The sequence below is a fragment of the Coloeus monedula genome (assembly GCF_965178545.1).
Source record: "Coloeus monedula genome assembly, chromosome: 7".
Lineage (NCBI taxonomy): Eukaryota > Metazoa > Chordata > Aves > Passeriformes > Corvidae > Coloeus > Coloeus monedula.
Window position 1 is genome coordinate 33,353,436 of NC_138787.1, and position 25,012 is coordinate 33,378,447.

Sequence of the window (25,012 nt, forward strand, 5' to 3'; positions counted from 1 at the left end):
TGTTGTGGAGCAGGTGCAAGGAGATACAGGGCAGTTTTCTGACCAGAGATGTACTGGTCTAATCAGAAGTAACTTCTCACTGAATTCTGTGGTGTCACATGACATTTTGCAGTAGAAGGTGCCATGTGAAAAGGGTTGGGCTTGAGCTGCCAGGCAGCGGCTGTCTGTCACCCAGCCAGGACAGAATGCCATGCAGGCTCTCTGTGGAAAGTGAACAATCTCCAGATCTCATTTAACATCAAGTGAACAAGTAACACTCAGCAGTGAAAACAGCTGTACAGCTACATCCAGGAAACTACAAAGGTGAAAGCTGTAACTGGGTGACCTCTACTGCATTACAGCTGGGCTAAAAATGTGATGTTTGAACTTCTTTCTCTTTAAAGCATAACTTTAAATAACAGGATTAGCCTTGCTCTCCACTGTACATGGTCAGAAGTTTCATCTATTTTCTGGACTGACAGTAAAATAATTTCTGAAATAATGAATCATTTTTCTTATTTCTACTTGAGCAGAAATCCCAAAATTATTTCGCTGTAGCAGACAATGGCATTCTCAGAGACATACCATCAGATTTCCATGACAAACAATAAGTGCTAGTTTCTTTTTTGGGAAAAAATGCATTGCTAGGAAGCATTTTTAAGTTAATTAGTCTGTTCAGCAGTTAATAGGAAAGCCAGCTATACATAGGTATGTATCATCCCCTGATAGCATTATGGCTAATGCAACAATGACAACATAGTCAAAGTTTACCTACTGTATTTCAGAGTACAAAAATCTACAAATATATTTTAGTATCACAAGGAAAGCATTTCTCATGATCCTGAATTGTAACTTAATTACCTCAGAGGAAAAAAAGCAGATTAGCACAAACTGTGTACAACTCATAGCTGCAGATCTGGACAAAACAGCTATTGCCTAATGAACAGGTGGCTGGGAAGTTGAGACTTATGTTGTCTGTAGCTTGAGTTCTTGTGTGGTTTAGGAGATAAAAGACAGTTTAGTGAATTGGGCCTTATGCTTTCAAAAGCATAATTTTCATAAAATGACGAGGTGACTCAGTACATTCAGCATTCTGATGCCAAGATTAACATCCTCATACATGAATATTTCCTTGACATGACAAGGCTGTTTGACCTGATTAGGTTTATACCAACCCTCTTTGAACTTCTGCATAATTTAATAAACCAAGATGTTGAGGTCTGAGTTCCCAGGCTTTTTGCCTTCTGTTCAGGTATGAACTGAATGGCACAAAAGTGGTTGTTTTCTCATAGTGCCTCAGAATGGCCAATGGCTGCCTCAACTCTGCATGGACAAAGTTTATTTAAAAAGGAATAAGAAAATACAATTCTAAGTCGCAATACCTTGGAAAATGATAACAGTGCTGGTGCTCAGCCAAGTGTGTTGAGGGGATGTATTAAAAAGAAAAGCAATTAAACACCAGTACTTTCTCCAGAAGGCAAAGCACAGCCTCATTCTCTTCACATTGGTAGAATGACCAATTTTGCTTCTCACAGAGGGAATCCACCCACTAAAAGCAATGCTTAGTGCAATCAGAAGCTCACCACAAGGCATTAAGGAAGAAATATCCACGGTGAGAAAGGAAGCTGTTACTCAATTGAACCTGATGGGCTGAAAATGAACAGGAGATGTAAAGGATTCACTTTACTTCTCTTCTTGAGATCCTTTTAGCTTTACTTGTAGAGGGACTTAAATAGCAAAATTTTTCTGATTTTCTAGTGATTGAAAAAAGTCATACTGAAAGGTAAGATTGGTGATAAAGTTATTGAACTTGGCTTAACCATTTGAAGGTCAATACTCTTCCTTGGCAGAATTATATGAAGGGTTATTTTGCCAGTGGTACTGGAACTATGCAGTCCTAAATAACTTCACCGTTTCAGTAGTCATCAGACTGCATTTCACCTCACAGAATTTAAATATATAGAGGTTTATCCTACTGAATGAAAGTAGTTAACCGTACCTTGATGAAAGTATGGCTGATTGTTTCAATAAGGAATGGGTTTTATACAAAAAAGGGGCTACAATTTTATCCTAGACTAGAGGTTTGAAGGATTTTTTTTTTTTGGGATAGCTACACAGAACTGAATCAAGGAGAGGAAAAAAGTATAGTTTGAATATTTCTTTAAGATCCAGTACCAAATGTAGTTCTTAATGAGACAGATTCCATCTCCCATTTGATTGAAGTGAAAAAATCCTCTCAAACTCGGTAAATGCAGGATTGTACTCATAAAACATATAATCTCACAGACATTTTCAGTAATCAGAGTAATTTTTTCTGTATGGCTGAACTATTCAGACTTCTGCTCCTGAGTATTAGCTGTGTTCTTACCTGCCTTCAGCTTCCACCTTTGGCTTTTTTGAATAAGACAATATATTTTGGTAGTTACAAAGACTTATCCCTCTCTCTCTTGTGATGCCTCAGTTCCTGGCCTGTACTGTCTGTGTGTCAGTCACCCGGAATACTGGAATTGGGAAAATGGAATTGCACTCCAAGAATGTAATGTATTGTATTGTAAAAGGTAATTGGAAGTGGGTAATGATCTTCCTCACTAGTAGTCCTGTCCTTTGTGTCCTGGAATAGACCCATAGCCTGTGACCATCCAGCTGGCCTGTGGATAAAAAGACAGAAGCAATAGAAAGAGAATAATGGAATAACAGAACTGTTTAGGTTGGAAAAGACCTTTAAGATCATCGAGTCCAACCACCGAAGAAGCAAGATTATATGGCAGGATCAAGAGCAAATCAGCAGTATGACAAAACCACGTGGAAATAATTCTCCTAGCTATGAAGACTGGCATGTTTTATGCATTAAGAGGGCTGTGCTGTCTGGGGGAGAGTTCAGTGAGCATGAATCTCTGCTGGGAGCCCTGCAGAGGAAGGAAAGGGAATATCCCTTCTTGCAAGTCCTCAAAATGATTCAGAGAGGTAGCTTAAACAAAGGAGTGAGTTCCACAGCAAATAGGGCTTTTTTATTTTTAGCCTCTGAGGAGGAAGGAAATTTGGGAAGAGACAATCTTCCCAGACCCATCAGTTCCCCTCTGTGTGACTGCAACACTCGCCGCTGCAGAGGGAGCCTTCATGTCCATGGTGCACACACATCAGAACTAAAGCTCTTCCAAGCTCTCAACAGGAATATAGAGGTCAAAATTCTAAAATTTGGAAACAGGGACTTCTTCATTGTTAAAAAATTCTGAATTAGCTTGCTTAAACCCCAGTCAAACAACATAGTTTATTTTAGGAGCCTGAAGCTGACATTTCCCTTTCCACTACAGAGTTTAATCAACTCTCTACATATCAGAGATTTTACCAATAATGATTCTAACCAAAACCCACTGCCCTTTCTTTCCCCTTCTGTGACACCTGGCCTCTGAAAGGCACTAATGAAACCCACTAGATGTGCCCTCCTCTGCACTTTCCCTAAGTGAAGATTAGGGGCTGGGGCTGGGCAGCTCTGTACTGCTAAGCGCTCGTGGAGGAGCAGGGGTAAAGGGTAGAGCCCAGGCTGCCTTCCCAGTAAATCTGGAGCAGCCTGAACCACGTGCATACTGTTTTCTGACTCTGTGCAATGAGACCAGAGAAGTTCCTTTGTAATCAGAGGAAACTGGGACAGGATAGATGCAAATAATGATGCTGGTTACATGACTGTGCTTGCCACCTCTCCAGCTGACATTATGAGCTGCAAAGTTTTCAGCTCTGATTCAAACAAAGCATGAATTGCAGATGGAAACCTATGTTTTAAGTTCATCTGCTATCAAATCCAACATAACAGTACAGTTATTTACATGAACTTTCTAAATTTATGCAAACAATTTAGCTCTGCTGTAGGGCAGAGTATTTCAGGGACAGCAGCACAACACGCACAAAATCCAAGACAGTTTCAGGCATAGGCTGCAAAACCAAATTAAAGTAGAAGGATAAATCCTCTCTTGCAATTTTTAGTTCATTTCAGTACAGCAAGTTGTATCAATAAAAAGCCCGTAGTATAAGTCAGCTAGAAAATAAATGCTATGAAGGATGTTCCATTTTATGTTGTTTGAATCTGATTAGTGATTAGTCCTGGCAGCTAAACCACATGGGAACAGTAATCAAGGTTTCTCTACTGCGGTTCTGTAACAACTGGAAAACACTGTTGGCTCATGTCCTATTCCATGATGGGATATTAACCCAAAATCTAATTAATATATGAATGAATTACGTTTCTAGAAACATACTATATTATAATCAATTTTAAGTGAGCTCCTAACAGGGGATAAGATGAAGAAAAAGCTGCAGAATTACCAGAGGCTGATAAATTCTGTTTACTGTGACTGATGATTTTTATGGAGGATAATTTTACAATCCATCAAACTTTTGTCAGTTCAAGAATCATGCTGCCAAACGTATGCAGTAAATTAATTTTTAAATTTACATATTTATTAAAAGTCTTATTGAAAACAGCAGGAAGTAAGCCTTGTTTGAATAATAAAATAACTTGTTATTCTACTGGAAAGAAAACAAAAAAACCCCAACCTTCTATTAAGATGATTTTATAGCAAGGCAATAATTATAAACAACTACATGAATTAGTTAACCAAACACTGTAGTAAATAGCCAACCCAAAATTAATCAAGAGTTTAGAAAACCTGTTGGAACATAATCAAATAAAAAAATGCAATTTGAAAGCTAAGAAATTCATGGCTGAGTTTCAGATGTGCTGGAGGACAGGCTTGCTAACCCAGGCCTGTTGGCTGGAGCTCCTGGGTTCCTGGGGAAACCACGGGGGGATGCAGGTGTCTGCCTGTGGCTGGAGGGGCAGAGGAGGAAGGGATGTCAGCAGTGCTCCCATGAACGTGCCCACTGGGATGTGGGATCTTTGTTCCCTTCCCTGCAGTTTTCTTTGGCTACTCCCGACACTGGGGCCAGCCATTCACACTCTTAAAACACCTACTTTGTGTGTGCAAAGTGCACACTGGGTACGTGCAGGGAATAGGCAATTCATGTCCTACGACGGCAGGCAATAGTCCTTTTATTAACTCAAAAACAAACATTGTTTCTCTATTATTAAGAGAATTAAGAATTAGAATTATTATAAATAAGAATTTAGAATTAAGCAGAGAAATGCTGGGCACCGAGATGACCACTGCTGGAGATGCAGATGAAAGCTCCTACTGCCAGGAGATTTATTAGTGTTGAACTTGCCTCCTCACTGAATTAAAGCAGTGATATCCATTTTGATTAACATGCATATCATCTGGCCGTGATCCGAGGGGAATTTTAGTTAATTTATGAATTTAGATGTGTTTGCTTCATCTTTTAGAAACATGTACATCTGTTTCTGGTCATGAGAAGCTCTATCCTACTTTGTGGCTCAGCCAGGCATACAAAATGTCTCCCACTGGGAGCTGGCAGGAGGCATTAGTGCTTGCAAACTCTCTGTGAGGGGTACAGCCTCGAAGGAGAAAACTCAAGGACAAGGGCTGGACAGACCTTTGCCTTTCCACCTTCAGCTTCCCTGGGTACCAGCAAAGTTCAGGTTAAGCATCTAACAGGACCTGAAAGGGTGGTAACTCTTTGTGCTGCGCCCATCTGGGCTGTAAAAGGCCCTTCCTAGGCTGTGAGGTGGTATTTTGGCAAGGCTTTCGAGGCTTTTTCAGAGAAAGGAGGTACAGTGAAAATACATATTGTGAACCCTGGTTCTGTGGGGTCTGACCCCCTGTCTGGCTGTGAGAAAATCTTTGTTGGGAATGACTGAAGAAGGAATTTGGTGTGAAGAACCAGCATAGACTCCTGCTCCCACAGTGGGCTTCCTGCAGGGGCAGAATAACGCAGTATTTTTTTGTGTTGATTTTGCTGCAATCTGTGTATAAAAAGAGACATGTGTGAAGTGATAGCTGCCACATGACTGGATTTGTTGGACAAATGCTTTAGGAGACTTATTGGCCTTAGCAATGCAGAAGTGTTACTGCAGTACCAATGCTCCAAAGGTCAGTGAAATACTGGTGATACAGAATGTGTTCCTATGCCTAAACCACAGATTATAATATTGTTAATATAATAGGCCACTAGGAGGACTAAAATACAACTGGAATTCATGCAGACACACTGTACAGCTAATACACACTCACTTTTTGAAGCCCAAAGACAATACAAACAGAAAATCTGGATGAAAATACAGAATAAAGCAGTTGCCAGACCCTACTAGTGAATGAATAATTTGAAAAAATGTTGCTGAAAATGAACAGGCGTGTAATATTTATTGGAATACAAAACCAAAAATTCTTTTAAGTGTTGTTTTCTTAAATACCTTAGATTATTCAGGATTCAAATACTCCTAACAATGGAATAAAAATTTCCTCCATGCACACACATGGTTAGGAGCCCTGTATGGACAGCAGGACTGCTGAAGGTGGCAGAGTTCTGCCCATGCAAAACTCTTTGCAGGATCAGGGTGTGAATTTGCTTCTGACATTTCGAAAACTCCTCATCAGAGGAGTGATGTGTTTATGGTTAGCCTTTCTAATGCAAGATCCCATCTTGAGCAAGAATGCTTGATGAGAATATTAAGTGATAATGATTATTTGCTTAGTGCTGCTGTGGGGCCTTCAAAGCTCTCAAAGCAGCCTGCTAACAGTACTAGATTAAAGCCCAAATGCAGCTGGAAGGTATTATTTATATTCTTTATTTAAAAAATGGGGAATTTAATAGGAAGAGAGGTTTAGCAATTTGGACATTCAACCAGAACATCATCCCTATCTCCACAGTCCTGCACTCGTCTGCTACGCTTTTTGTCAGTATTTGAATATTTTTTTTATTTGCAGGCAAAAATTTCTCCATGGAAAGACGGAGGCTTATTGTTCTCACTAGGGAGCATCTGAAATACTCTTCAACATACAGGACCTGGCATTTAATCCACTGAACATGGTAGTTAATCAAATGTTTTGCACTGACTTTAGTAGAGTTTGGATCAGACTCTTGATGCATTAGAGAAATAAATTATTTAACTTACTGAGTTCCCCTAGAAACAAAATATTGAGCTGCAAACAAAGCTAACAAACACCAAATGGGATGCCATCTGCTGCAATGAACAGAACATGACCAGTTCCCCCCATGCTTGAGATTTCTCCAAAATACAATTTGAAATACGTTTGTTAAACTCCCAACTGTCTCACCGAATTGGCACAGCACAGGTTAGCAAATGCTAATGCCACCAGCAGCAGCAAGGCAGGCTCTGGTGTATCAATTGGAGACACTGATGATTTCATTCCTACTGGACTGCCCTGTGTAAACTCCCAGGGTTTTGTGCTGTCCAGAGCCTATGGAACCCATGGAGATGTCTGTCTTCATGCCCTGTGTCCTAGGGCCGATGAACACTGAGTGCTTTCTCCCCACAAGTAAATATGAATGGTAATTATCCATGTAGTGCTACACTCATAAATCTGGATTTTTCTATCCTCTGATATCCAGACTCCATGCCTACTGGAGAAACAGGATATGGAGGCACAAGTTCTGCTTCCCACAGATATCTCCCCCAGGAACGGCACGAGATATCTGAAATCCCAAGTCCAGAGAATTCCTTGCTTTGTAGGGAAGTTTTTGGCTGTGGAGGAGAGAGAGTGGGCTCCCCAGCACTTTCACAGGAACAGAAGAACAGCGCTGAGCTAAATGCAGAGCGTGTGACGCCTGTGGGTGACATCAGTGCCAGCCTCCTTTCTGCTTCCCAAGCACACTAATTGGGCAGCCAGGAAGCTTTTATGTAATGGGAGGGAGAAACCCAGCAGGATTGGCCTTGTAGAACAAGACAAGAAGATAAATGTCTTCATACCTAAATTTCCTGCCCAGCCAGACACTTCATCTTCTTGGATCACCACGACAAGTGATGGAACCACCACAAACAGAACGTCCAAAGACAATTTAGTCTTTAGCAGTCAGCCAGGAAGGCTCCAGCCCTCACAGGACACAGCTTCTGGGTGGTGGCTGCTATCCTTGACTTGCTCTGTTGCCCCTGTTTTCAACACCATGCTACTAATGATGTCATAACACAGCTCCCATGTTTTCACAATGGATTTATTTGTAGAAATGCTGTATTAGAGATGTTGACCTCTCTGTACCCTGGCTTGCCACAGTGGTTCTAGGAAACATTAAAAGATAGGAAGATGTTCCTATAATAGTGATAGTAAAAATATTCTGTAAAATTATACAAATTAAAGTTTAAGCTTTTTCCAGTTGCTCATACACTAATGTTAACGAAAATGCAATAAAGAAATAGATTTAAAAATGTGAAGAATTTCCTTATGGTATGATTTTAATGGGAACACAGTAGGACCAGATTAAAAATGCACAGTATTTGAGTATTTGGCCTTCCTTTTAATCTGGGGGAAATGTCTGCTGACGTTCCATGTCATTGCCCACAGAGCCAATGTACAGAAGCAGCATGCTACAGACCAAAATTCTGCCAGTCAGAGGGAGAATATCTAAACCAATTTTCAAGCATCTATATAAACTCCATGATTTTCACAGGATCCAAATAATGTGAATTGGTCAGAGACATCAGCAAAAGCTACAGATTTGTAGCACCTTTGAAAACTGGGCAGCTAAAGTGTCTAAATATCCATTTGGGCACAGCCATTAAGAAAAGAAACTTGAAAAAAACCTGACCTTTATTTTTACTGATTAGAGGCCATAAACAAGTCTCCTCTTAGGCTATGCAGAGCAAAATAATTATTGCAAGAGCAATCAGGAAGGATGTATTGTCTGCTTTGCTACTTCTGCTCCTCAGTTTCAGGCATTGTCTGAATATCTTTTACATTTCAAATCTGCTTTTCATCTTATTATATGTATTACCAACAAGCTTCCTAATCTGGTAATTTTTTTTTTGTTAGAAGAAATATAGACTATTTCTGCATAGTTAGCATTTCAATTTTATAATCCACAGCAACACACCCTGTTCATATTTAATTTCTTCATTTCCATCCACTTCTGCTTTTCTCTTCATCCTCCCAAACCCATCTGAGGCCTTGTTTTACAGTTTGCTTTACAGAGCACTCAGTAACCCACAGGATATGTGCATATGTAATAGGATGTCAGAAAAATCACTTTAAAGTGTTTGACTGGCAATTTTTCAGATAATAATCACTCAGGGTTTGATTTGCTGAGAATAACACTAGACTAGCTAAGGGAAGTTCTTCAGGCTACAATTTTTTACAGTATGTAAAATTTTTAGTGACCTCTATTAATGAGGAAGCAAAGAATGGAGAAATTGAGAGAAGGTGGCACTAATGGGAGCAGAGCCATCAGGCTGTGTCTCAGTCATTGATGGATTGATGAGCAGCTCAGTCTGGGAGGACTCTGACATGTGCTATGAAAACTTATGTCACTCTTCTTAGCCTTTGTGAAAGATAATTACACATTTAAATTACGTAACTACATCTTAAGAGCTTCCCGAAGTTCCCTGTGTCACTTTTTGCTGCTGAATCTGCTAAATACCATGTTTGTTTCTCCTATCAAATACAAACATTACTTTTTATTAAATTAATATGAATGCTGCAAAAGCCTGAAATTCATGTATTGGGGCCTAAAAATACAGTAAGACATAAAATATTATGCTTTGGGACTAGCTATGAAGTAGAATGTTTTAATTTGCAAAAATATTTGCCAATATTTTTCCTAAGGTTTTAGAGAATCTGTGTGTCATACTGCACAAACTCTAGCATAACTTCTCATTTCAGTGAAAGGCAAATCACTTTTGGGAGAGGAAAACAGCTAGTGGAACAAACTATAAACATCAACAAATTATTTAAATGATTTTTGTCAATATTTGACACAAAATTTGCCTTCTTTTCAAAGACCATGTTGGTTAGGATATTATTGTCACGTGCATATGGAAAGAAAAAGCATTCACTTAAAAATAGAAATAATTTGCTAATGTATTCTCAGTATATTGCCATAATTCCTGCTACCATCAGCTGTGTAACTTACTCCTCATGTATTCTCCTTGGTACAGAACTCTCATACTAGAAGATCAGTCATTTCCCACCCTTCTCTGCATGATATTTTGAGTGCTTTATGCAAAACATATCGCTGTTATAGACGGGGAAGGCAAGTTTCAGCTGGAAAAACAATTCACAAAAATATTACAGCATTATTCATCTCGTTTAACTCTGATAATCACATTCTTCTCTTGGAGTCAAAATATTTTCCAGCATCAGAAAACAAGCAGCTCACTGAATACACCTCTGTGCCCTACTGCTCATATCTTGATTGAGCAATCCAATGTTTATTGGATCCAATCTATATTTTAGCGTTTTCTTTTATTACTAATATAATTTCTGCCATTACAACAATTACACTATCTCACATGCTTACTAATATTCATCATTTTTTGCTGTTAATGTGCCCTGAATTCCATTTTGGCCCACAGTATTACTATAATATTCCAATTCGACAGCGAGAGAAATGAAACCTGCAGCTTTTATTTCCAAAAATGGGGGACTGAAGAGTGCCTGGTTACAAATGGCAGAAACATGAGTGCACTTTGGGCCATGCTGCAAATCACATCAGCTCCATCTGTCAAACCTCTGAAAAACAGCCCAGAACATTTTCCACTTGGGGAAATCACTAGCAAATGATACTTTTATTCCGTACGTACTTTTGGTTCCTATTAGACTAAAGGATCTTCCTACTTACATCTAAGAGCCCCTGTGCCTATTAAATCCACATGTAATCTCCAGTTATAAAGGCAAATAGACATTGGAGTGCTGGGGATGTGTCTGCAGCGAGCAAGGGGGTCAAGGGTCTTACCCACACCTGCCTTACTGCAGCTACTCAGCCCTGCTGAGAAATGACCTGGGGTAACCAAGCCACCAGAGCAGAGCTAGCGCTGTGCTGGGGCAGGCTCCCTGTACATGAGCTCTGCACAGCTCTGCACACCTCTGTGCTGCTCTGCACAGCTCTGCACACCTCTGTGCTGCTCTGCACACCTCTGTGCTGCTCTGCACAGCTCTGCACACCTCTGTGCTGCTCTGCACACCTCTGTGCTGCTCTGCACACCTCTGTGCTGCTCTGCACAGCTGTGTGATGCTCTGGGCTGCTCTGGGCACTCGCACATGAGCACTTTTGGGCCAACCCTCAGGGGCTCCAGCAAATGAACTGCAGGGCCTTTTGTGACATCTGAGCCAGTGTGTAACGTGATTATGCAGCTCCCACATGCTGAAAAAACAAGCTTCTCTCCATAATTTGAAATTACTTGCTGAGACAGTGGGATATGAGGTTTCTGCTCCAGTGATCAAGTTTTTCCACTCAGAAAGGGCAAAGTTCTCCCCTCCTTACAGCGCCAAAGGGGTTCCATGAGCGCAACGCTCCAGCTGTGGCCACAGGACATCTTAGCGTGCTGCTTTAAATCAGACAAGCCCAGACATCTGCATGTGGCACTTGACAAGCCATGCAGGCACAGTTCACTCGGTGCTGGGAGCAACTGGGGCGTTTAGCACTCGGTGACACTGTGCCAGAGGCACTGCAACTGCACCTACATGCCCAGCCACGCCTGAGGTCCTTGGCTTTCCTGCTTTCCACCTCCTCCATGTCTTCTCTCAGACTCACATCCAAACCATTCTCCTGCTAGCCTTGCACACCATGTGTTTTAAATGCCACACAGCCTGCTCTACTATGCCAAAGACTTTCTGTCCCTCACTGATACCCAAATACTCTTAAAACTATGTGCTAAAAGATATTTGAGTTAAAATGTCGCCACCTACCCATCCCCATAAATACACCAACCAAACATAAAATAGCCTTTATACCAGCTGGAGGGCTAGTCAGAATGGGGTTTGGTGGCACAGTACAGAAACTACTGAGGCCATTAATGCTAGAAACAGAACTGCTTCAGCAGATAACAGCTTCCGGGTTTTCTTTAGGGTTATGTTTTCCCTAAAAATGTCCCTTGCATACCATTAAAAAGTTGTTTTCTCCAGTGGACATTGCATTCCAAATGTTGTTCTGTCTTTTAAAAAGTCAAGAAAGTTATGGAGAATGCTATCATCCTCCTTGCTGAGCCACTCTCCATTGCATAATTTTTTACTGAAACTCTCAGCAGCATAAGAAACCTCAGCAGTTTCACCTAGAAGGCACAGGGAGAGAAATGAGTCTCTGTATAACTGCAGCTTTTTACTGTTGCCAAGCCAGTTCCTCAGGCTGGCTGTAAGGATGTTCTTCCACACCACACAACATTTCTCTTAAGTGATGTGTGTCAAGTGAGACTTTGGTCCCAGAAGACTGCCTAGCTAGGCTTCAAATTGCTTGTTTTGCTGTCTCTTCACTTTACTTTTTGGGGGCAACTTTGATGGCAAGGTATTAGAAACAATAAAGACCTCATTGGGAATATAAGGCTTGGAAGCAGATCTTAGAATGTGAACTTGTCCTATGGAGGGGAAAAAATATGCAGATACAAGTGATTTGTTGATGTCTGCAGATGTCTTAGCCTATTTCTAATTTCGTGTTTCCCCACATGAGCTGAATCAGACTTTAGGCTAGAAAAAATATGTTAAATTCTGTATTATTCCCATGGGTGGTATGGTCAAATCTGTTTTCTTATCAGACCATGCTCCTGTGGTTTTTGTCATGCTGTCAAATACTCCTATAGAATTCCCCTGATACCAGACATGGGTCTTACATCAACTTGGGCAATTACTCAGACAGTCCCTGCTTTGATGGCACAAGTATTGCATCACTCATCTGAGGATGAAACCCCTTTGATTACACAGAAACGAAGTCTTGCAGCCCCAAGCCTGTCAGCAGGAAAATCCTATTGAGGCAATTTTGACAAATGGAAATGTACAGCTCAAAGATCCCCACGAGGCCACGCTCAGGGATCACATGGTGGTGCTGAGTATTAATATCACCAAATGCTTACATTACTAGACCACCTCCCTAAACATATGCAATGATTTGTTATATTCAGTCCTTACTTGAAAGAAAAGCAATGATCTTAAAACACCAGAGATGGGTGAATGAGACTGCAGGCTTATTCTCCATCTACAGATTGTACAATGGCAGTTTCTTCCTTAATATCCTAGGTTCATCATGGCTAGGAAAGCAAACAAAACTGATTCACTCCCTACCTCATCATCTTCCTCTCTCTTAAGCCTGGCAAGAAAAATAGCAAAGAGAAGGTGAGGTTTCTGTGCTTGATATGCAGTAAACTGAATTATACAATTAGTGCACTGAAACCTACTATCACCTAATTTCTGCATTTGATCCAGCCCATTAGATGCTTTCTCTTATTGACAAGGGACCTCTTCTACTTTCTGTTACTTTCTAGTATAATAATTTCTAAGAGCTGCTTCAAACTCTCTATTTGCAGTAACACACCCACTGTACAAAACAAGCTAAGACTGAGGGCATCAGGAGCATTTGCTGTTCTCTACTGGTTGTAACATGACATAGGTGTTGCTGTCACCAATTTACAGACAGCCAAACAGATCCTGCTGGCCCAGCAACTGGCCAAATATCACCCAGTGCTGCCCCAGCTGCAGGTACTCCTATTATTATGAAAGTAAAAGCAAAGTAATTATTTAGTGCTCACCAGAGAGTGCACCGAGATGTGGTTTCACTCTCCCAAATACAGATGGTAGCTGCAACAGCTGATTTTTATTAGTTCTCCACAGACAAAAGTTTGGGGCAATGTTCATGTTTTTAAATTTGGATTGAAAGTTTGGTATTAAGCATAGGGCACCTGCTGGTCAGGGGAAAGGAAGAAAGTAGCTCCACAGGGCAATACCTCCTTTCCACTTTAAAGTCTTAGGATACAGCTCTTCCCAAGTGCTAATTGGACCAAAATCATTATCTTGGGCTTTTCCACACATGAAAAGCAGAATCCCTCCCTAAGATTATCTGATAATGTGAAAAAAATTAATTCTCTGTGAAAGCAGAGTGTACATGATCTCCCCAGAACTAGTTCAGATACATTAAATACAGGGAATCTTTTTAGAGAGAGATTTAATTTAAGACCAAAGAGCTTCTCTCTTTCAGAGAGAACAAGGCACCTTCAGAAAGGGTCTCAGAGAACCCAAATCAGGCACACAAACTTTTCTGGAACACTCTCCAAGATCTGCCTACAGAGGTGAACAGTGCAAAGTACCCAAAGTACCCAAAGTACTGCTGCCAGTTCATACCCTAGCTCAAGTCTTACTGACCTCTGTAGGAGATGAGATGCAAGAAGCAGCAGCTCAGACCTTTCTTTATTTTCCACTCACTCTTGTTTAGTGTAGCCTGCAGAGGTGTCTGGGCTGCTCTAAGTGATGCTGTAATTCAGCCAGGCTGGAACACCCTCTCTAGTATCATCTTAATGCTCGGAGATCCTTGAGGATGGCAAATGTTGTGCAATTACCAGACTTAGTCTTGTTTCTAGTCCTTTTGTGGGTGCTCTCCTCTGCTAATAGGAGGCTTGCAAGCACAACAAGTCAATCATACAGCATTAACTCCCAATCAGCTTACTCAGCTGTAAAATCCTTGAGTTTATCTGGGAATGCCGCCAGGTCAGTCCTATTTGTAAGTGCAGTCTAAACAGCAGCAAAATGTCTAATTTTTCCTTGGCCTGTATTTGCCAGCAATCTGTAATGCCTACTTGAATTTCCAGACACAGGGATTTGATCTCATTCATGGATCATCTGTTCCACACATACAAACTCCACCATGGTGGGTGCAGCCATAAATTCACATTGCACAGAGAAGACTCTTTCATTAAATGAGTCTCCCAGTTCAAGTGCCCATGAAGTTAGCAAGGTAACTGTGCCAGAAATGTCAGATTTCTTACGTATCTCATCACAACTGGGGGAAAACAAGAGGGAAGTAGAAGCTTCTGATGGGTTCCAACCCCTTCCATAAGGGATCTTTTCTTTAAAGTGCTCAAGTCATGCTTTGAAACACAAGTAAGCCTTGATGGTGACTCCAATTGAGTAATAGGGACAAAAGAGAGCAAGAAGGGCTGTATGACAGAGTAGAATATGTGACAGTTGGTTAATGACAGAGAAGCAAACATTTTTAATAACTCTTTAGCACTATAAAGATGATTTAGTAATAAAATCTTTGACCAACTCAGCTACTTCTCCAAATGGTTCCTGGTCAATTATAAAATATGTTAATAAACAATGGGCCTGAGGAAGGGAAATTCATCTTGTTTTCTGAATTCTTGTAAGAAAAGAATCACTTGAGCTTTTAAAGTCTAAACAGTAAATTAACTGATGAAATGTGAAATTATTTTTTCATTGCATTAACGTGGTAACAATCAGGACATTGGCAAAGGGCTCAGGGCACTCCCAGTGTCTGCTACAAGGAACAGGAACAGCTGTTTAATGCTGGGCTCAGTGAAGTTTCACTGACATTGCGTGTCCCATGGGCTGGCTGCACTGGACTTTGGATCAGGTGCTGCATATATTTTATTAGATCAGAGAAGTTACTGTTCCAATAAAAATAATTCATTTGAATCATGTAAAAATGAATGTTTCTTGTTGTGAAAGTCCTACATGAGGAAAATACACCAAAGCTGTTAATTTAAGTGAAAGTTTTCTGCTAACGATTCAATGCATTTTATTCCTTTCTTTGAAATTGTGATTTGCTTTCCTTGCTCAAGGTTCTGCAGTGTGCCAAGGGATGACATAATTTCAGAATATGTTTTTCAGGTCAAAATAAAAGTAACGTAAAATTGGTCATAGTGCTAAGAGAATTTAACCAGGATGCTGTTTAAGGCTGTAACAATAAGTATTTTTCCTTTCAATGTCTAAAAGCCCTTTTTGAGTCCTCAAACTGTCCCTGCAGTGTTCCTTTATCACAGTAATTGCCCATCAGTTGTTTCTCCTCTGAAGCTCCTGTATAGTACTTTTTTGCTGATGAAACTTGCTATGTATAAACTTTGGAGGTAATGCTGGTGAATGCGTTGGTTGGGAAGGAGACAATCAAATGATAGGTCTGGGCTAAAAGAGTTTCCTGACTGTCTCATTAGAGCCCCCAGTCTGAACCACTGCCATCCTGGAGCTGCACAGCCCAATTTAATTGGGCTCAGAGACTGTCACAGCACACTTGCTCTCCAGACAAGCACTGTAAACTCATTTTGCCCATCACAACATTTTTCTGACACACATCTTTTGTTTGCTTTTTGAAAGGCTTGACGAACACCACTTGGGAATTAAATTCAAAGCCTGTACGATTTCCTCTTTCAAAATGCCAAATATTCTGCATGAAAGCTGCATTAATCCCCCCTCAAAATTTATCCTTTTTTTTTTTTTAAGATTTGTTGGCCATAAGTCCTTCCCCTTCTGGTGTTCCCTCTTTTTGTGGGTAATGTTGCAGATCACACAGCTCTAATTTAAACAGACTGTGGATTTTCTTGGGTTGGTGTTGCAGTGAACCGTGGCCAACACAACGGTCAGCCGGATCAAGTGGACCAAAAGGTCCATTGGTTGGATGCCTCCACAGCCCAAAAGCCTTGAAGTCACAGGCAGCACCCAAGAGGCTGTGCAAAATATGTAGATCTGTGCCTTACCATTGGCCGCTTCTCCTCTCCCCTTATTTCTCATATTTGGTTGTCTTTCCAGAGAGTTCTATGTTCCTCAGTAGTTGATTGGCCCTTGCTACTCCTCCCCACCTACTCCTTCTCCCATTTGCCACAATTCCTTCTCCCCACCTTTGTGGCACCCCCTAACTGAGGTGTTATTGGTTACTGCATGTTCCCCACGCCCACTCTGTAGGGCTATAAAAGCCCATGTCACTCCCATCTTCTTGGCTTCTCTGTGGTGTTCCTGTGTTCCTCAATAAATCCTCACCCCCACAAAGGAGTTCCTCTGCTTCTTTCCTGCCTCCTTTGCCATGGGTGGGCAAGGCAAACCCCACCAGGAGCTTCGCCTGCCCTCCTGCGCTGTGATCGGCCCCGTCCTCCCCTTTGGGGCAGGCAGGAGATTGCCCGGTGCTCGGGGCAGCGTGCCAGCCAGCAACAGCACCGAGGCAGCTTGGACAAACTACAGCTCAGAAAAATCTGCTGTGCTGGTTCAAACAAGGAGTTCAGGGAAACCTGCTTTTCATGGTTACTTCCTCTCATTTGTCATTCTGAAAAGTTTAATGCTAATAGGCAAATCTCTAGTGCTTTATTGAGCTTTCGCTGTGCAGGGAGAGGCAATGCTGTTTGGAAAGCTATTTCAGATCCTTAAAAAGCAAGCTCAAGAGCTCCCCAGCATAATGCATGAAAAATGCTGGTGCTGGCTGAGATAACACCTGGTGCCCTTCAGTTTGAGGATGGAGTTTTACAGGATCCTAAGGCCAGTTCAATGGGCTTTGTTAAGATTTTGAGGCTGATCGGGCGCATTGCAGAGATGTCATTTACAAGGAATACATGAAAAGAATTAATTAAAAGTAGATGCAACTCTGAGCCACTTTTCTAGACTGGAACCAAATCTAATTTCTCTGTTAATAGCAAAAGATCTTGGCCTTCAGAAGGCAGAACTGATTTTTATGTATTTTTTTATATACATATACATATATATATATAAAAATATATATGTACACATATATAATTCATCTCCTACACATAATTAAGCTATGAATGCCTGGATGTTCAAGATGAGGAATTAAGTGGATGCTCAAATTATTTTCCTGCACTTACCCTTTTTAACACCCTTCTGCTGCCTTCTTTCCTTTTTTTTTTTCCCAACTATGAAGCCAGATTATTTAAAATTGTTCTTTCTAATATGACCCACAAATATTAAAATTGAATCCTATTCCGGGTACTAATGAAATTGGGTTGATTGGGAAGTGAGGCAATATATTTCAGGATTTTTCTTTTGAAGTTTGTGGTCAATTTAATATTCAGTTAAGCAGGACTTTGATGCCAGCAGAGTTGGAATGAACAGGGCCACTGCCATTTTGCTCTTCATATTCCTTCTGCATATTTGGCCCAGATTCCTGAAAGCTCCAAGACTCTAACTTTGGTTAATCACCTCTGATGTTACAAGGCACAGTCATTTCCTGAAACTGGAAACTGGGGTCTGGGAAGAGATAAAAATTCTTTTTCATTTATGCACTACACCAGTACATTACAAACCAGCAGCTCATTCCTTATTTTCTGCTGCCACCTTTGTTTATAGTGTAACAATCCCAAAATGTCCTGAGTGCTACACACAGAAACAAAAGAGCTGTGTCTAAAAAGAAGATCTGGGGAAACAGACAGAACACGGAGGCAAAATGATTACACTGGATCATGACTGGATGTCTCTACTTTCAAACAAATTGGCTTGTTAGATCAAAGGAGAGAAGGAAAGAAGTGAGATGATGAGAGGAGAAGGCATGAGAACAGAGGAGGAAAACAACAGGTTGAAAAGGTCCTCTTCAGGGTTGCTGAGGCTGTGTGATGTCAGGTTCAATACTTTCAGAGACAGAAAAGAAAGTGGATTCACATGAAGTACGAGGAGAAAACAAATTTGTTTCAGTTTAGCATCAAGGTCAACCCATCAGATCAGGACTGATCTTCATCAAAATAATGTTTAAAACCATCAAATCTGGAATTCCAGAGCCAACACCAATATTTCAAAAGAGATCAGAAGATAGGTGATTTCCATAGCATAATTTCATTTAAATTTTCAGGAATACGTCTTCAGAGTTTTAAGTCATTTAATACATGTTGTTCTATATAAACTATCTAATTATATGTGAAGGAACAGCCTTAAAAGACAAATTTGGTGTTTACTTGCTAGCTTTAAATTTCAGCTTCTCACTAATGGTGGAGTACAAGTGCTAGCCTGTCTCTACTTGTCAATTTTGGAAGTCTAATTCTATGACAGGTGAGCATTCAAATGTAACATTCTGTTCTAAAAATATTCAGATCTTTGCTCTTCTGCAGGTCCTGTTGTTTTTTTCAAGTCTGCCTGGTTTTAGTAATCAATCAACACACTGAGGAAAAAAACCAAAAAGCAAGCAAAAATAATAATGAACAAAATGAGAAGTAATATAAAGATTACAGTAACTCACACTTGGGCTCTCCTTGCCCTTGCTGTCTTTACTGGAAGCTCCACTCAGCTGCTCAATTAAACTGTAATGTGTTAATTGTTCAGGTCCATCTTCTCCAAAATGGCCATAGAGACTGTGTTGGTATAAATCCAAAATCGACATTGGGTTCCCCAAAAACGACCTTCTATGACTTTGTTTTTCCTGCACAGCTGCAAGAGATGTAACAAATAATATCATTATGGCAGTCTACATAGATTTTAATGTAATATTACAATTTTAGATGTATTTCAAGTGTTTTTTAAGATATCTGAACTTCAGTGCAATAGAAACATTAAAAATACAAGCTTCTAATTCTCCAATGCATATACAGGGAACTGTTCATACTTAACATACAAGTTGGAGGAGATGGTAAGAGACAGACAGAATTAATTTCCTTTCTTTTCAAATTATAGACAAGATGGTTAATTTGGGGAATCTTCCTACTTACTTATTTGCAGTAAGGTTTTGTTCTTCTCCTTTAACAGACCTACATGGCTAAGTGCTAAGTTCCTTTAGCCTATCTTTCAGTTTGACTGTACTTGACAGTTCTCTCCTTTTCACTATATTTTTAGTTAATGAATGTAACAGCATAAAAAATACACAAGGTATTACACCACTAAGAAAGTGGGGCTTGTTTTAGATCCTGCTGTAGCACAACAACATTAGGAATAAAGCCCCAGTTTCCAAAGTCCAAGGCTGAAAACTCATTCAGAAGAACAAAATAAAAAGGAATTTTCTGCGGCTCCACGAAAGCACACAGGAGGCAGAGATGTTTATGTGAACATTAAGCTCCTTTCCTCATACTTCTTGTTACACAAACTTCAACTCTGCCTTGTAACCTACAGCCTTAAGAGAGTATCTGCCTTCAACAGAATCACATCAGGGTAGAACTCAATTTATGAGATTGAAATCAGAACACTTACATGGCTGAAGAGAAGGATCTGGAATATTTGGCGTATTCCCTGTTACTCTACTGACCTTCTCGTAACATTGGGCAATGAACTGGGAGTCTCATGCTAAGCCCATTAAATTAACAAAGGTCTTATCATTGACTTTTAATAGCCTTTGCATTGGGCACTCAGTCTTTCTGTTCCCTGCTCATAAATGGAAAACGAAAATCACTACAACATTATAATTGTGCAACCAGTGAGTTTGGGGACTCAGCTAATAAATGTAATTATCTATTCATATAAAAATATTCTCTGTGGATTGGTTTGCTGGAGCCCCTTCCCCAGCCTCATGTGGATGTTTTGAGGTTATATCACTTGTGTGCATAAAGACACTGAGACCTTTGAACACAGAATGGGATAAAGCATGGTTGTTAATACGATGTGAGAACTGCATTTAGAGAGCACAGAACAGAAATCCTGACTATGAGGAATGACCACAGCAGAAATACTTTCTTTGTGTCATAATCTTCTATTTGTCTCCATCACAATTATGTATTTTATTCTCTTACTGGCTCAAAAGTGAGGCACATACACAAAATTAATGAATCTCTATGTAAAATGGTCACCTCAAGTCATTAGATATCATTAAACTTGGAATCTGCTGCCATTTAAAGCAACTGGTAACACATGATAAAAATACTTTTTTTTTTTTTTTGCAAATTGTGATCAATACAGGAAAGAAAAAAGCTTATTTACCTCTTTAAAAAAATCCCATTTATTTCACTGAAATATGGTTTGTAAAAAGCAAAATCTGTAAAAAGAAGTGTTTATGGGCTGACTAAAATGGCTTGCAATATTTTCTACAGATTAAACCCACAAAGCTGCAGCAGTAATGTAAATAAATGGCCCTAGCTTCCTATTCTGCTCTCTCCCATGGAACAACAAGCAATGGATTAGCTCTGAAAATGCCAAATGTAAGAGCCCAATGCCCAGCAGACACTGAAGAGCACAGCATCCAGCCACCCGTGGTGTTTTCCCTGCCATCGTCACTGCGGTGATGATGCTGCAGGTGCTGATCTCTGCCAGGTCAGGCTTGGGGCTGCACAGGGGATCAGCTCTCAGGGTGGTGCCAAGACCTTGCACTGGCCTTTGCACTCACCAGAATTTTCCACCTGCAGGAGGGGATCCATGGGCTGCAAGGACAAGGACAGAGCTGCCCTCCCCTTGCTGCCCCCAGGGCACACATCTGCACTGGAAGGTGGCTCAAAGCACAGCAGCCTGGTGGTCAAGAAAAGCCAGCAATTTTCTGGGTTATTAAACACACAGAAAACTATTATCTCAAGAATGTCACTTAATGTATTTTTATCTACTGGAATTCAGTAAATTCTGAATTGCCATCAGTTCTCACTAAAAATTTCGGTACTTGAAAGCTGCAATATATACACAGAGGAAAATGAGAGAGAGTTCACTGTGGTACCATAACCAACATCACCTTGATACAGAGGTTGGGAAACTGTGGCCTTGATGGCTGCATTATTTCAACTGGCTGTATAATTAAAAAGAAAAAAAAAAAGAAAACTATATTTATCGTCAACTTTCAATTTTGTAATAATGTAATTATTTTTATTTGCACTGCATAGAGTTAAGAATCTACAAGTTAAGCCCCTCTGAGGAAAAACTTTGGAAGAGGGGAAAAAGCACATACACATAATAAAAAGCAAAAGGTAATAAAAAGCTAATGGAAAATTAGACTGAAGAAAGATTTGGGGTTAGAAAGTGAAAACCAGACAGAAAGTTCAATGAAGGACACCATCTGCTGCTGAGTCAGTGTGAGGATGAGGGATATACATCTTTATGAACAAATTTTCAATTACCTTGTCTGCTGTTCTTTGTTAGCTCCACAAGAGTCTCCTCTGCAGTTCTGAAATAACTGGTTTCATACTCTGGCTCTGGCTCACTGTCAGTGCTGCTCGCTGAGTACGTGCACACCCTTAGAGCTGTGTCCTGCACAAAGAGGGGTATGGCAGCAAGTCAGATAATGCAAATAGATCAAAATAATGCAGAAGATAATATTAGGAGTAGCACATTTTATATTCTTCATGCAGTATAAAAGGGTAGTTCAACTGGGAAATTTGCATTACCAGTCTAACTCCTTCAAGTAAGTAACCATCAGTCTGACATGGGGGAAATAACACATTCTTGTCCTGCTAAGTCCCCTGAGACAGTCTGGCAGAAACAATCCTGACTTTAACTTTTTAAATTTTTTTTTCCCACTGTAACACTGGTTTTGATTCTACCAACATTTTCAGATAATTTTATCCACCAAGTTCAATTTTAGAAGTTCTTAAGTATATTTAATATAGTCTATTTGTAACATGCAAAATTACCACACCACAAATGGTTTGCTGCAAGCAATTCTAGAGACAGTTAGGATGGCCAGTAGACAATACACCATTTCTAGACCAGTAAATCCTAATTGTTTCCTGAATTCATGTCACTTGTCCTGGTGTTTATATTACAGTACTGGAGAGCCTTTAGTTCCCAGCTGATTCCTTTGCAAGTTCTTTCCAGGAAGCAATATTATTGATTTTCTTCTGGGAATAAAGAGGAACACTGACAGCTCTGGACAGCTTCTAATCATGGAAGGCCTGAAGGCTCAAACTATTCAGGAGCAGCAGCTCAGTACAATAAACCCCACAAACCAGGTAGGGGGAAGCTAAGCCTGTTACTGCTCGGGTAATGGCATGTAGAAATACAACCTACTACCCCTATCCCAATTGTCTATCAGTGGCTCAAATGAGGTTTTAATTCTGTTTCTCTAAAAGGGATATTAATTTCCCCATCTTTCCACCCATGCTGCAGTTTCTAACTGATGCAGGAGGACATCCCTTTGTTAGGAATCACACACTTGTGGAGAGGGAACCAGAGCTGAGGATACCTGCATGCAGCCAGGTATGCCCAGCATTAGAGATTGCAAGCCAGCTGTAGTCCCAAAACCCCACAGGAGCATGTTACAAGAGTATTGTCCTGTTCACAATACTTCCATAGCACATCTCTCAAACTCTCATACTACACAGCCATACAGACAAGGAACCTAGGCCTGGGGAAAAAAAGAATCTGAACCTCACTAAAAGCAACAAATGAGATCAACTTGCTAGAAGAGAAGAATGTGTTTTTCTTTTCTAAAAATGCCTTTGAGGATTTTTAATTAAAATGTGTTTATAAGCAGGAGGACAAAGAACCTTTAGGTGCTGTATTATTATTACTGGTAAATAATGAGATAGCAAATGAAGGGTAAGGAAGTAAATGTAGCTGTTAGATTGTTAGTTACTCTTTTCACCATATTAAAAACACTGGCCATTTCTGATACCTCTACACTGGCCACAATACCCATCTCATTTAAGAGATGCCACCTCTTAACTTATACCTTTGTTTTAGTAGTTTTCTTGGGGGTCCACTCCGGAAGAGCTTTTCTATTTTCTACAGTCTCTTTGGTGTGTTCTAATGAGGCAGAGGTCACAGAACTTGCTTCTTGTTCACTTTGCTTTGCAAGGTTAATTATTCCTGAATTAAGAGAGACATTATTTAAATTCCAGTTTTCATCAGCATCTTCATGATAGTGTGTCAATTATAATTCAGTAGAAATTGGGGGCAAATTGTGGTACTTCCATTACGTCAAATAATATTTTACTGCTCAAAGGAACAATTTACCAACTTACTGGAATAGTTCTAACTAAAGTGGCAGAATTTCATCCAAATCCTTTTCCAGTTAACAAGAAAAGAGGAAGGCATGAATTTAAATCCCTTCATTAGTTATAAAATATATACTCTTTCAACAAAGAAACAACATTCAGTAACTACTCCTAGGCATTGTACTCTGCCATTTCATGTTCTCAGAGAACAATCTTTTAACATAAATACAATTGGAAGTACCTTTCTAGCAGAAAGCCAGCTTTTTTATTTGCTATATTTGCACTATGCAAAATCGGAACATCAAAGAAGATATATTGTGCATATGAAATAAAGTGATAATTGTAATTTGGATGAGAAAGTGAGGGAGAGAAGAATTGAATGAAAATAGTCTAGTAAAGAATGAGTTGACCCCATCATCTGATGTGTACTACTTTTTTGTAACATCTCTTCATGACAATTTAATTAAGATACAAACCTTACAAGGTTGGTGCAGTGAATATTAGCATTAAGATCAGAACAATCTTACTGCTACTGACTTCTTATGAAGCAATTCAAAGCTTGCAGTTTCTGTTCAATTTGTTATAATGACAGTGTTTAATCATGGGCTCTACTCTATAACACACTGCTGAATTGAGGTCACACATGTGACCATTCAAGCATGTAGCACATAATCTATAACTAAGATTTCTCTTCTGAATCCTTCTTAGCTGTATCATTAATTAACAGTACACTTATTTAAAAAATACTAAGTATTAAAATATCTTTTTATTTATTTAGCTTTGATTTGAAAAAAGCAGGGGAGTCTGCAATAAAGTATACAATGTGTGTTTGCAGTCTATTACACCATTACAACACTGCACTGGGAATATTGCTAAATCAACTTAGTTTTAAGATTTTTAATTAGAAACCTTCTGTTATACATCCTATGAACATACAAGAGAGGCTTCTTTCCTCCTAGGCTCAATATATGTCAGCTCATTAGCAGAACATATATTTGATGGCTTTAAGCTAAGCTCAAACTTGATATTTAACCTTACATGCTAATTACACAGAATGTCTCTTATAGATAGAGTGATACAGATTTATGCAGTTAAAAGTTAAATACAACTTTTACAGCAGCAATAACTGGGCTGACAAAGTGCTAACCACCATAACCCCAGTAAATAAGTGACATTGCATTTGGTCAAGATAAAACAATACCCATTAAACTAATCACTTTTACTGTGCTTTGTGCTGTATCTGTCATGCTGACTATGAAAATTTCCCTGTTGCTAATGCTACATGATTTTTAATGCTATTAACATATATATTAATAACTCCAAAGTCTTCAAAAACTTATATAAATAGTCAATATTTGTTTATGAAAAATGCACAGACTTCAATGGAACTATATACTAACACAAAGTTAT

General features: G+C 39.7%; 1 protein-coding gene across 1 annotated transcript in view; it reads right to left on the reverse strand.

Annotated features, from left to right (window-relative positions):
- NCKAP5 (NCK associated protein 5) overlaps positions 1 to 25,012 on the reverse strand; it is a gene marked incomplete at both ends in the record, with an annotated part of 331,674 nt that overhangs the window by 5,202 nt on the left and 301,460 nt on the right. The window contains 3 exons of the mRNA XM_082284641.1: positions 19,003 to 19,190; positions 21,785 to 21,914; positions 23,338 to 23,474. Of these exons, the coding sequence (XP_082140767.1) occupies positions 19,003 to 19,190; positions 21,785 to 21,914; positions 23,338 to 23,474 (455 nt within the window). The remainder of the gene's footprint in view (positions 1 to 19,002; positions 19,191 to 21,784; positions 21,915 to 23,337; positions 23,475 to 25,012) is intronic.